This window comes from Phodopus roborovskii, unplaced genomic scaffold (assembly GCF_943737965.1).
Source record: "Phodopus roborovskii unplaced genomic scaffold, PHOROB, whole genome shotgun sequence".
NCBI lineage: Eukaryota > Metazoa > Chordata > Mammalia > Rodentia > Cricetidae > Phodopus > Phodopus roborovskii.
This window is the reverse complement of record NW_026126511.1, coordinates 39,159,430-39,172,318: the sequence shown is the minus strand read 5'-3', so window position 1 is coordinate 39,172,318 and position 12,889 is coordinate 39,159,430. Positions and strand designations below refer to the sequence as shown.

At 44.7% G+C, this 12,889-nt stretch overlaps 1 protein-coding gene across 1 annotated transcript in view; it reads left to right on the top strand.

Annotated features, from left to right (window-relative positions):
• The window catches only part of Rubcnl (rubicon like autophagy enhancer), a 39,399-nt gene that overhangs the window by 12,686 nt on the left and 13,824 nt on the right, over window positions 1–12,889 (top strand). The window contains exons 2-6 of the mRNA XM_051195378.1: window positions 4,538–5,167; window positions 8,298–8,380; window positions 8,871–9,066; window positions 11,855–11,956; window positions 12,354–12,414. Coding sequence (XP_051051335.1) covers window positions 4,570–5,167; window positions 8,298–8,380; window positions 8,871–9,066; window positions 11,855–11,956; window positions 12,354–12,414 — 1,040 coding nt within the window. The 5' untranslated portion in view covers window positions 4,538–4,569. The remainder of the gene's footprint in view (window positions 1–4,537; window positions 5,168–8,297; window positions 8,381–8,870; window positions 9,067–11,854; window positions 11,957–12,353; window positions 12,415–12,889) is intronic.

Below are 12,889 nucleotides of genomic sequence, written 5' to 3'. Positions count from 1 at the left end.
TCACTACAGCCAACAGATGTAGTTAATTTAAATGTTCATCAATGGATGACTACATTTTAAAAATGCAGTATATATACACAACAGAATACTGGTCAACCCACCTCAAATTATCCAATCAGGAGCATCCATCATGGGCACGCTTGGGTTTCAGTCAATTCCAGATATAGTCAAGTTGACAATCAAGATTAGTCATTACACTCCCCAAGTCGTGTTTATTCATGGTGTTTATCACTGGGGTAGAAACAAACTAGAAAGCGTGTTGGGGCTTTGCCTCTCCAGTTATTTGGTGATCCCACTTAGATCACATATTTGTATGTGCAGGCATAATTTCCTGTCCGTCTCAGCCTGGATTTTTGCTCTGCGGCTGCTTGCCTGTGACTGTTGGGATACTGAGGTTCTGTGGATCTGCTCGGTTCCAGTATGATCTAATTTTGTAACCCAGCAAAGCCAGCACTGTGGCCATTTGTGTGAAGTGAAACACATAAGGCAAGCAATGATTCTGAAAATCTCTGCAGAGGAAGTCTGGCTTTGTTCAGTGAAGTAGGGCCATTTCTCTTGCAAGTAAGGCTTAACTTCCAACTTGTGTCGTTTATAGAAAATACTATGAGTTGATCATGGTGCACATACCTGTAATCCCAGTTCTGGGGGAAAGGCGAGGAAGGAGCATCAGGAGTTCAAGATCAACCTAGGCACTTAGTGAGACCCTGTTTAAAATTAAACAACACAGCAAACCTTTAGGTAACTTTACCATTTGAAACTGCTCATTTTCCAAGCATTTTCACTTCCACAATCAGCTCTTCTCTAACTACATAAACAAATACAATGTATGGAGAATTAAGTGAGTAAAGCATGACTTACTTCCATAGCTCTAGCCTGTAGGGACTAATGGGGCCATTTTGAATTGTGACTGAAAGTAAGATTGGAGCTAGTAAGAGAAACAGACAAGTAAAGGGAAGCCAGTAAAAATATTACGAACAAAGTTGTTCACTGATGTACATTTCATAGTAATGAAAAGCTGGAAATATGTATTTATCTATGAGGTCTGGCTATGTAACCTGTAGCATGTATATACTGTAGAAAATGGTAAAAAGTTAAGACAAGGGGCTGGAGAGATGGCTCAGCAGTTAAGAGCACTGGCTGCTCTTGTAGAAGGTAGGGGTTCAACTCCCAGCTCCCATACAATGGGTCACAGCTGCTTGTAACTCCTGTTCCTGGGGATCAGATGTTCTTCACAGGGACAAGACACACACATGGTAAACAGATATACATACAGACAAAACATTCATATGATAAAAATAAAGATACAAAAAAAGAAGTATGTGAAACAACCTTGAAGTCACAGTGTTGAAAAAGAATAGGATAAACTATGGAACATGTCTACTATGAAACTGTGATGGTTTGAATGAGAATGGCCCCCATAGGCTCATCTCTTTTAAAGCGTGGTCCCCAGTGGGTGAACTGTTTGGGGAAGATTAGGAGGTAAAGCCTTGCTGGAGTAGGTGTGTTTCTGGGAGTGGACTTTAAACCCCCATGCCAGGCCTCTCATCCCCTTGTACTGACTTTTGGATCAGGATGTAAAGTTCTCAGCCACTGCTCCAGCACCATGCCTGTCTGCTTCCTGCCCTGATGATCATGGTCTAACCCTCTGGAACTATAAAAGGCCCCAGTTAAGTCTTTTCTTTGATAGGAGTTGCCTTGGTCATGGTGTCTCTTCACAACAATGGAACAGTAACTAAGTCAGATCCGGTGTGTGGGTTTAGGGGGGGGGGAAAGACAAAACAAATCTTTGAATCTGACATAGGTGGGGCCATTCATTGCAAAGGGCATGGGAGGAATAGAATGGACAGCAGGCAGGCAGTCATCTGTGGGCTGAAGAAGGCTTCATGGAGCATTGAGTGACAGGAACTCTTCACTTTTTATTCTGGACTTCTGAAGTTCTGTGCTTGGGGCCTTTATAGAAACCTAGTTATCATTTCATTTTGTAAATAAGATCCAGTTACTGGTCAAGAAAAGATGTGCGACAAAGAGAAATTGGAGCACAGGTGGGATTTGAGGGAAGAGAAGGAAGGCTGGAATACTTGGGGGTAGGGACAATGGTGGTTGTCATGGATGCTTTCATCCTATGATAGTCTCTCAGTGGTGACTTGGTACTCCTGCAAACTTTCCACAGAGGCAGATATAGGTGCACAAGCACACCCCTACACACACACACACACACACACACACACTGTATCCTTCATCTGCATTACTTCAAAATATGAGACCTAGAATACAGGGCCCTCAAATTGAGGAAACGTAAAGACTTTCACGAACAATTTCCATATGTAGTTTCTTTTGACATATTTGAATTTTTATCTTACCAATGCACACATTGAGATAGAGAAATTTCGTATCTCTGGGAGCATGTGTTCATTTCTATTCTTGTTAAAATAATTATGTCCCAGTAACTGAACAGCCACATCTACCAAAGAAGGTTTTTTATCTCCTGCCTTATTTCCAGTTTGTTGGCTCTACTAATCTATACCATAAGCATTTATTAGTGTCTTAAATGCAACTGAAGGCACAGGATATGACAGGCAGACAATAGACAAAACCCTTGCTGTGATGGAGCTTATTGTTGGAAGGAGCTGGCAAAGAATCAGGAAGTGATGTTTCTGTGACGAAAACTGAACAGAGTAACAGAGTAGGGGGAGACCAGGGAACTGCCTTTAGTTAGGAAAGACTTCCTTGAGGAAGTAATTCAAAACTAAGGCATGCATGACAAGAGAGGACCAGGCTGTGTTCACTTGGGGAAAGAACATTTCAAGCAGAAGGTAACCTGCACCCTTAGGGTGGTAAAAATTGAGGATCTAAGAGCTTCTTGTGTTGTTGGGGCTGGCAGAGGCTAAGAAAAATCAATGAGAGCTCTTCAGGGTCATGCCACACCTTAAGGGGTGTGGATCTTATTCTTGGCTTGATGTGAAGCCATTGGGTTTGATTAAGGGAATGAGATGCCAGTTTAGGTTTATAAGGGTTTCTCTGAATGCCTGGGGTTGTGAATGGGAAGGGCAAAAGGAAGGGGAGCCACTCTCCACTGTGAAGGCATAGGTGGGTGTCCGAGAGGGCTTAGATGAGCATGCTGGCTCTAAACTTGCTGATGGATTGAATATGGAGAGCTAAGAAAGCATAGGCTCACACGTGGCTCCTAAATCTTAGGTTGGGGAAAGTAGGAGAAGAGCAGATTTGGGAAAGGAGGCTTTAGAGTGTGATTTAGGCTTGTTAAGTTGATGTTCACCTGGAAAATGTCAGTTAGGTGATATGATAAATTTGCCTGGAGTTGAGGGGACATTGGATAGAAATGTGTCTGTGGGAGTCAGATCCACAGAGTGGGATGATGCTTAACACTCTGGAGTCAACTCTGAATTCTCATATTCAGTTACACTTGTATGAGATACTCTTGTTTGCTGACTGGATTGAATAGAACAAACCTCCAATGTGTCTGTGACAGTCTTCAGAGGGGATTCAGTCATGAGAGTTCTGGCCTAATCTGTGGATTAATCCACTGATGGATTTGAATTTGGGTAGACTACGGGAAAGTGGTTGGGGGGTTGGTAGAAGCAAGTTATTGAAGGTATGCTTTGAAGGCTATGTCTGACTCAGGCCTCATCTGACTGTGTCACACACTCCCATAGCCATGACAAACTGGGTCACTATACCCAGTAACATGAGTTATGTGACCAAGGACTGAACCTTCGAAGACATGAACCAAGTAAATCCTTAAGATGTGTTCTCCCAGGGATTTGGTCACAAAGACATACAACTAATCCATGTGCTGTGATACTCTTCATTAGAGCTAAGCGTGCTCAGATGGACTGCACGAGTACGTGCGTGTGTGCATGCGCGTGTGAAGACTGACTTGGTTGAACCCCTTTGATCTTAAGGCAGACAGTATAAAGAAATGTTTTTTTTTTTTTTGTTTTGTTTTTGTTTTTTTCTGGAGAGAATCTGCCAATGGGCTTCTTACTGTGAAGGTCAACATTTTAACCATCATCACATTCACTACAGCCAAAAATCAGACAGAACCCTTTTAAAGATGAATTCTAGATTCCCAGCATTGTTTAGAAATGTTAGGAACTAATACTGAATTCCTATAGATGTCATGAATATTCAAGTTGACTCAAGCTGCATGGCACCAGGGTCTTAGTGGCTGTCTTCTTTCTTTTTAATGCTCTCTTGCTTTGCTGGAAGGCTAGAACTAATCCCAAATAAAGCGATATAAAAGTATCTTTGCTTTTACATGGCATTGCCATTTTGTATTTGACAGGTAAATTTATCATAATACCTTTGGCATGTTACTATTTTGCATTATTAGTTAATCTTTGTTATTTCTCCAATAAAGTTCACACTTGAAAACACATGGAGAAGTTAGTGTGAGGTATATAGGAAAATGATTTGGTTGCGTTTTTTTGTTCGTTTGTTTTTTACTTGTTGACAATAATGTATAATCCAAAATACAACTGGACTCTCGTTTATCAGGGATGATTCTTGCTCCTTGCAGATAAACTCTTCAGACCTCCATCTGGCCATGTGATGAAGTCAGGGACCATGCCAGGTGGGGCATCAGCCACTGGAGAGCTATTCGTTGAGCACATTCATGCCACTGCTGGAAGGATGGTGTCCCAGGCCACAGACCGGCACAATTCTCCTATGGATCCCTGTGGAGGGACCAGCTGTGCCCGTGAGGATGCTGATGGTTTGCCCCGGCTCCTGGATACTGACCACCCTCCTTGCGAGTTAGACGTGAGGCTCCTGAGGCACAAAGCTTCCTGGATCAACCCAGTGTCTGTGGAGCAGCCCCTACAAGAGTTATGCTCCCAGAGACCTACAGTGCAGAACAGCGGGAAACACTTGGTGGTGGACGCTCCGACGCCTTTGGGCCTTTCACTGTTGCCCTACAGGGACTCCCTAGCTGAGATGACATTGACTGAGAGGACTGTGGATGTCACCTGCAGCTCCTCTGCTCATGGCCCTGGGGGAAAGAACGGTGACTTCTCCCTGGCTCCAGAAGAACAAGAGGTTCAGCCTCAGCACAAATCTCTGCTCAGAAATCCCAAGACTGTGGCCACTTCCCCATCCCCTAAGGAGGACAGTGCCCGTTTTAAGTCTCCTCACTTGACAGCCTCTGCAGGTAAACCTGTCTGGTGACTTCCTTTATTTTTCCCCATCCACGTGTTTGTCTGGGCTTGGCTCAAAAATCTGCCCATTGTCTTTGCCATGAGAAATGAAGTTCATGGCTCTCTACTTTGACCAGAGAAGCCAATGCTTGAGCTCATTTAGTGTCACCACAGCCCATACTCTGTGATGGTTATAACAGGTGGATCAGACATCATCTCCTCCTTCCACTGAGGAACCTGTCATCATGCTAGCTCAGCATAGTTAGTGCTGGGCCTAGACCTCAGCAGGGAGGGTTAGTGGCAAAGCAGGTGTCACTCCTAGCTGACAGGTGTGAAAACACTCAAGGCTTAGTTCGTAGGGTGTGCAGTTCCAGAAGCAATCCTTGGGCTTATTAGCTTGTCTGCAGAGAGGACATCAGGAACACTTAACCCACTGTGGGTGGGGAAGGCGTTTGCAGACTTGAAAGGAATTTGCTGTTCAGTAGTGTTTCTGAGGGTGATAGACAAGCCTTACCTGTACTAGTTCTGGCACAGACAGTTGAGAAAAGAGCAAATTTGAAAACAATAGCCACAGTACTCCTCTCAAAAGCTATCTAAAATAGAACTCCTGGATGAATTAGTTCACACAAAGTAACTGGCAAGGTTCAGCTGGTTGTCCTTATTTCATTGTGAAGGATTCATTATGTTGTATCCATGCTGTGAGCTGAGAGCCCTGCTTCAAAAAGTCTGCAAAGCATTCTGTTGTTTGCTGCAGAATAACTTCAGGAGCTGTTACCTGCTAGGAGACAGGCAGGTGACAACAGGTGACATTCTGCCTAGGTGTATTTGCCAGTTTTTTTGTTTTGTTTTGTTTTGTTTTTTGAGACAGGGTTTCTCTGTGTTGTTTTGGAGCCTGTCCTGGAACTCACTATGTAGACCAGGCTGACCTCAAACTCACAGAGACCCATCTGCCTCTGCCTCCCAATTGCTGGGACTACAGGTATACACCACCAACGCCGGGTACTTCTTACTGTCTTTCAAAGAGTAATTTTTAGACAACCAAATTTGAGCAAAATGCCTCTCAAAACAGACCTCTTCCTTATTTCTCCTGTCCACCCAGGTGGTCAGTTCTCGGGGTAAAGAGCAGCTTGCAGATGTGAGGTTGCTCAGTGAGGGATGACTTTGCTGTTACATTGCCTCCCAGAGGAAGTCTTTCCCCACATACACCACCATGGTAACAAGGTACAAGCAGCCACTGGCGGATGGTGACCTTTGAGGCCCAAAGCCATCAAGAAGTGGTTCTTCGACTTGGCATTGCTTTCACAGCTTTGTCTTTCTTCTAGAAAAACAATGGGACAAAATGATCCCCAACGCAAAGACAAGTAGTGTGGCTCCTTTTGTCTAAAGGCAGGGTTTCCCAGCAATCCTTACCAGTACCAGTGCCTTTAAAAGCTGTTCAGTGTTTTGAGGTGTTCTGTTTGCTGTGCTTTTTTGAGGTAGGCTCTCACTCTGTAGCCCAGGCTGGTCTTAGGCTCATGGCAGCCCTCACACCTCTACTTTTGAGTGCTGAGATCACTGAGTGCTGAGATGCTTGACAAGACTCTCTTGAGCTTGGTGAAGATAATCATTCAATGTAATTAGGAAACAGGACCCAGGAAGCGACAGGGTTCATTTACCGTGGAACAGCAGAAGAGACAGATATTGCCACTAAGACACGGGCTGTCTGAGGACCCCATGTCTCTAATGGCAGCAGAGGAAGCTTTTCCTGAGGCTGTAGATGCAATCTCCTAGGTCCTATTGTTGAGCAGTACATGTTTACACAGTACCCTTGCATTCTTTCTCCTTATGCCGTAACAGGTAATAATCCCAACTCAAGGCACGAGAGAGAGCTTGCAATCAAGGCATAAAGGGGCTGGGCACCGTTCTGCCGCATCTTGCTTTTTCCTCTACACCCAGGTCAGCACCTATGACGTAGGGGCCAAACCCTGCCAACTTCCTGTTTTTGTTTTTAAAAAGACAAACCAGCAGTTTAGTTTCTTTCAATAGTGGCCTTCTAGTTATAGTGGCAGAGATGGTGAATGCCCGCCCCCCATATCCTACCTCCAAAATGTTTACCAACCCCAGCCAAGAAGTCCTCCCTTTTCCAGGTCCGATCCAATTTGTTCAACACGAGGCATCAGGGTGACACTGCCTGCATCTGTCTGGCATTGAGAACCCACTCCCCAGGACTTTTGCAGAATCTTACTTTAATTCAGCAGGTCAGGAAACCTCACTTCTCCAGCTGTCACGAAATTTCACTTCCTTTCAGGCTACAGCTAGCGGCTCGGTGATAGGAAGTGCTCTCTTTGGTGCCCATTGCCAGGAAGGAGTGTGTACATATGCAAGAATGGATGATACAGAGCAGTCAATGTTGGGCTTGGCCGGAGGACTAGTTGATTTCAGACGACTTTGGATGTGTAACAAGAAGTTTGGGGCCAATTGCTACGAGCTGGGGAAGTGGTCCTATAACTCTTAAGGCCATCTTCCCAACTCTCATGGGTATTTCCCATGATCTGTTTACATTCCCACCATCTTTGTTCCACTGCTCCATCCTTTTTGGTGGTTTTCTGCGGATACAGCTCAGTCACTCCATTAGTTTCCTGTAAAAATGATTGACAGTAAGGCTGTGTCTACAGGCCTTATCATCAGAAGGTTATTCCCTCTTCCGTCACCCACATCTTCCCAGAAATGTACTTTTTTTTCCCTTATGGCATTGAAGACTTATACTCAAACCTGGTTTTGTTTGCTTAGATAATCTTCGAATTTGCTTTCCCTGTGTGCATGTGTGTATGTATGTATGTGTGTGTTTTCTTTTGTGTTGTGTTCACCTTCGTGAATATGTATGTGGAGGCCAGAGGTCAATGTCAGGTGCCTCTATCATTCCCCAGCCCCCTTCTTTTGAAGACAGAGTCCCACCGAACCAGTAGCTCACTAATTTGTCCAAATTAGCCATCACACCCAGGGATATTCCTGTCTCCACCTCTCCAGCACTGAGACTGTAAGCACAGTGCTAGATGCAACAGAAGACTGAACTCCAGTCCTCAAGCTTGCATAGCAAGCACTTTATTGACCAAGCCATGCCCCAGACCCCCTTTCTCCATTCCTAATGACTCAGTGTGTTGGCAGGTACTGCTTGGAGCAGCAGAAGAAACCATTCTTGGGACTCCTTCCCACTGGAGATGTTCATGCTGCCCATTGACATAGAAAAGGTGAGTGGATCTTCTCAATCACTGAGGGCCTGAGACTTTTGGTAGTGTCTCTCAGATGTGAGTATGGAAACCACCCATGTGAGGCACAGCCAAAGGGTTCATTTCAGTGTGTGGAGGCTGCCAGGAGAAGTTTTCCAGCATCATGTGCTCAGTTGTCTGTGACTGATGAACTATGTCGGGCACTAGGCCCCACCTACTGAGCGTGTTCTATCACAAGAAACTCAACTTGGTGGCTGGGCGTGGAGCTCAGTAGTATACTGATTGCCTAACATATGTGATGTTAAGTTCAATCTCCCATCTTGAAAGTGAATTAACTCAGTTTGGGATATGTTTCTCTGGATGTGATCACATCATGATTCAGATAAATCAAGTTATATGTAATCTGCATTTGTGTCTCTCAAGTGGCACTTCTCCAGTTTTGAAATCTGATCCATACTCTGAGGGAAAGTTGATTATGCTCTTATTTGAACTGACTTTTTTTTTCTCACAGGAAAATGTCCACTTTTATGCTGCAGACATGATTATCTCAGCAATGGAGAATATGAAATGCAACCTCCTGAGTCAACAGCAGCCAGAGGCCTGGGGCACAGAGGAAGCCAGTGGGTCTCATGTGAACGATTGGATTCAGGATAAAGCAGCACAGCAGGAGCCAGGGTCCTCCACTTCCTCAGACAGTGGCTATGAAGGCAAGTTGGGCAAATCCTTGAACACTGAGTGTTGTGATCTCCATGCACGCTGTCTGTCCTCTGTCCAGTCTTGAAGGAAGGACATTTTTTAGTCCTTTGAAGACATGATCAATCTATGACCCATTGGCCACATGCACCTCAAGTTAGCTAGGAATGTGACAATTCAAAATCTGAAACTAACTTATAACATTTTGAGGTGTGTGTGTGTGTGTGTGTGTGTGTGTGTGTGTGTGTGTGTGTGAATGTGATGTGTTATTTTCAATGAGTCAGTTTTGAGGGTCTTTGGTATGTACTGTGTTGGTGATATAATGTCACTTTACAGTATGAAGGGTTGAGCACATATGAATGACCTTTACAAGGCTGCTATTTTACCTTGTGATTGGTGTGTATGCTCCACTCGTTAGCCAATGCCACTTTCCTTGTTTTGTTTTTCATTGGATTTCATTCTGCCTTTTCATGGTTGTGTCTTCCTTTATTTTCTATCAAATAGCATTCTCCTGATTTTCCTTCCACATTTTTTTTCTTGCCCAGTGGTCCTCTTTTATTTAGCAAACAATGAACCTGTTATGTACTTGGTGATGGGACTTAGTGGTGGCAGGACACTCTGCGCCTTAGGGTTTCTATTGCTGTGAAGAGACACCATGACCATGGCAACTTTTATAAAGAAAACATTTAATTGAAGTGGCTCATTTTTACTTTCAGAGGTTTAGTCCATTATCATCATGGCAGGGAGCATGGTGGCATGCAGGCAGACATGGCTCTGGCTACATCTTGATCAGAAGGCAACAGGAATTGGACTGTGACACTGGGTGGTATCTTGAGCATAGGGACCTCAAAGCCCACCCCCACAGGGACACACTTCCTCCAGTAAGGCTACACCTACTTCAATAAGGCCACACCTCCTAATAGTGCCACTCCCTGTGAGATTATAGGTGCCAATTACATTCAAACTAGAATGTTTCCCTAGAGAAAAAGTGCGGAGCCAGAGCCAAGGAGGCAAGAGGTGAGAGTCTAGCCCAGTCACTAGTCAAGGGCAGCTGGGAAGCCAGTGAGTTCCTTCTGGAGGAAAGGGCACCAAAGCCAGCAATTCAATGAAGGAGTGAATGAATTAATGAATGTTAGCTTTGACACTTTGCATCCATTGTTTTGGGAGGGGAGGTATTTTGAGACAGGGTTTCTCTGTGTAGCTTTGGATTCTGTCCTGAAACTAGTTCTGCAGACCAGGCTGTCCTCTAACTCACAGAGATCCGCCTCCCAAGTGCTGGTATGAAAGGCATGCACCACCAATGCCCGGCTCTTTGCATACATTTCTTAGAGCAAACCCTGTCTTCAGCCCCATCCCCCCATATTTATATTCTGGCAGATTTTGTCTCCATCAACCGCTTCCTCTTGGTGAACACTGCTGAGAGACCTGTGTTTGCAGGCCTGAGCTTTTCTTTCAAGTGTCTTTCTGTACCTGACAAACTTGCCCAATTGGAGGATCCCCAGATCCTCTGACTTAACACTCTTCCTGTATGGCTTAATACATCCCACATTCTCTGTTTCCAGTACAGTCATATCGCCAGCTTCCATGTGGGCATAGTTAACCTCTAATTAACACGTCTACACTATTAATCTAATAATTCTTCACAACCCCTTCTGGAGGCTAGAGGCTATGGCTTAATTTGACCTTCTATCTGTATAGATTCTACTGCCAAACACAGCCACATTCACATGTTCTAGATGGACATGAACTTTGGAGGGACATGACCCAACCTACTATAATTATGTGTCTTGTATATTTCATGGCCAGGTTGGCTTTTGTGTTTTATTTTAAACTTTGTGTTATACTAGAAAAATTTCAAACATATCTAAAAGTAGACAGCTGGCATCATCCTGTTTCACCTAATTACAGTGAATGAGGGATCCTAAACTAACTTCCTGTTGCTTTTAATCCTCGGAGCTGTAGCTTTAGCTCTGCCAACGGTGCCCAATTTCTGTCAGCAGGAAGCTATGCTGTTCTCCCCCGCCTCATCTTCCTCGCCCTTCTCCTTTCCTCCCCCCTCTTCCTCACTGTCTTCCTCTCTTTCAAAAGTGTCTTGCTGCATAGCAGACTTGTGTGAAGGTGCGCTTCTCCAGCATTTACCTCCCAAGTACTGACACTCTAGGTGGTCATCACACCTGATGGCATTTTTCCCCTAGCAATACTGTGATTGAACTCAGGGCCTTGTTCTTACCTGGTGGGTGTTCTACTCTTATTTTTTTGTTTGTTTGTTTTTGTTTTTGTTTTTGTTTTTTTGAGATAAGGTTTCTCTGCATATCCTTGGGTATCCCGGAACTCCTTCTGTAGACCAGGCTAGCCTGTAACTCAGAGGTATATATGGATTAAAGGTGATTGCTACCTCCACCCTGTGGGTGTTCTACTCTTGCTCGTTGTGGTATTCATGCATATGTGTTTAAATGTGCATGTAATGATACGTGTGTGGGGAGGTCAGAGGACAAATTTGGGTGTCAGGAACAGTCCCCTTGGTTTTTTGTTTTGTTTTTAGACAAGCTCTATCCCTTGGTCTGGAACTCTCTAATTACCTCACTGACTCCAGTGAGCTCCCAAAATCCACCTGTCGACCCCACCCCCATGCCTCCCTAGAGCTGGTATTACAAACTCAAGCTACCAAGATCAGCTTTTCCTGTAGTTCTGGGAGTTGAACCCGGGTCCTTGTGCTTGCACAGATGTTTTGCTGACTGACCCATCTCTCCAGCTTCTGGTCTCCCTTGCTGATGATAAAGTCTGTTTTCCTTCTTTCTTCAGGTTGTGGTGTGCCCCAGGTCAGCCCAGTGGCTGACACAGTTTCTTACTCTCCTGTGTCCAGAGAGGCCTGCAAACGTGACTTGGATGAACTGGTTATGTTAGGTGAGATTTAGAGCCTCCTTACTTCCAACTCCCTCACATACCACACACCTACCAGCAAACATCACATGCAAGGCCATGTCAGGGATGTCCCAGGAAACCTCTCCCGGGATGCAGAGAAGGAGAAACTTTCCTTGTCTCTAGCATGTTGATAATTGCTCATCTCACTTGCAAGAGCTGAACAAAAATGCAGATATTCACTAGATCGGCTGTGTGGTTTTGATGAAGTTTATATGAACATCCCATCTCTGGTGGGCATCTGGGGTCTCACACTGATGTGTGTAGGTGATTAGCCACTGCAGGTTCTCTGAATCCAGGGACCTATTTTTATGTTCTTGTAACATTAACCAAGTGAGATAAGCTAAAAGATCCTCTTACCCTTTCTTTGATTTTCCCACAGAACTTGGGGAATATAACGACATCGCAGGAGGCAGCAGACGCCCCTACAACTCTTTAAAGAGGTACACGTTTTGTTGTGCTTACACACATGGACTCCTGGGGGTTTCTATGGAGTCACCATGTATACTATGCCACTGATTCAGGATATTGTAGAGTGATTAGCCACAAGGGGATCCATGATGGCTAGTGTTAATTGTCAGCTTTACAGAATCCAGAATCAGCCGAGAGTGGGACCCCTCAGCCTGCCTGTGGGGATTATCTTAAGTATGGCCCTCGATGTGGAAAGACCTTGTTAATTACTGGTGGAACCAGCCTATAGGCAGGGCAAGCTGGTCTGTATGAGTTGAGAAGGAGCTGGACCCCAGCATGCCTGTCTTCATAACTCTCTTCTGATTGCTCGTGTAGTGTGATGAGCTACTTCAAGGCCCCAATGCCTTGACTTCTCTACTGAGGTGGACTGTCCCTTGAAGAGCAAGCTAAAATAAATCCTTCCTGACAGTCTCACAGCAAGCTCGCCAGTCCTCTGGCTCTATCAAT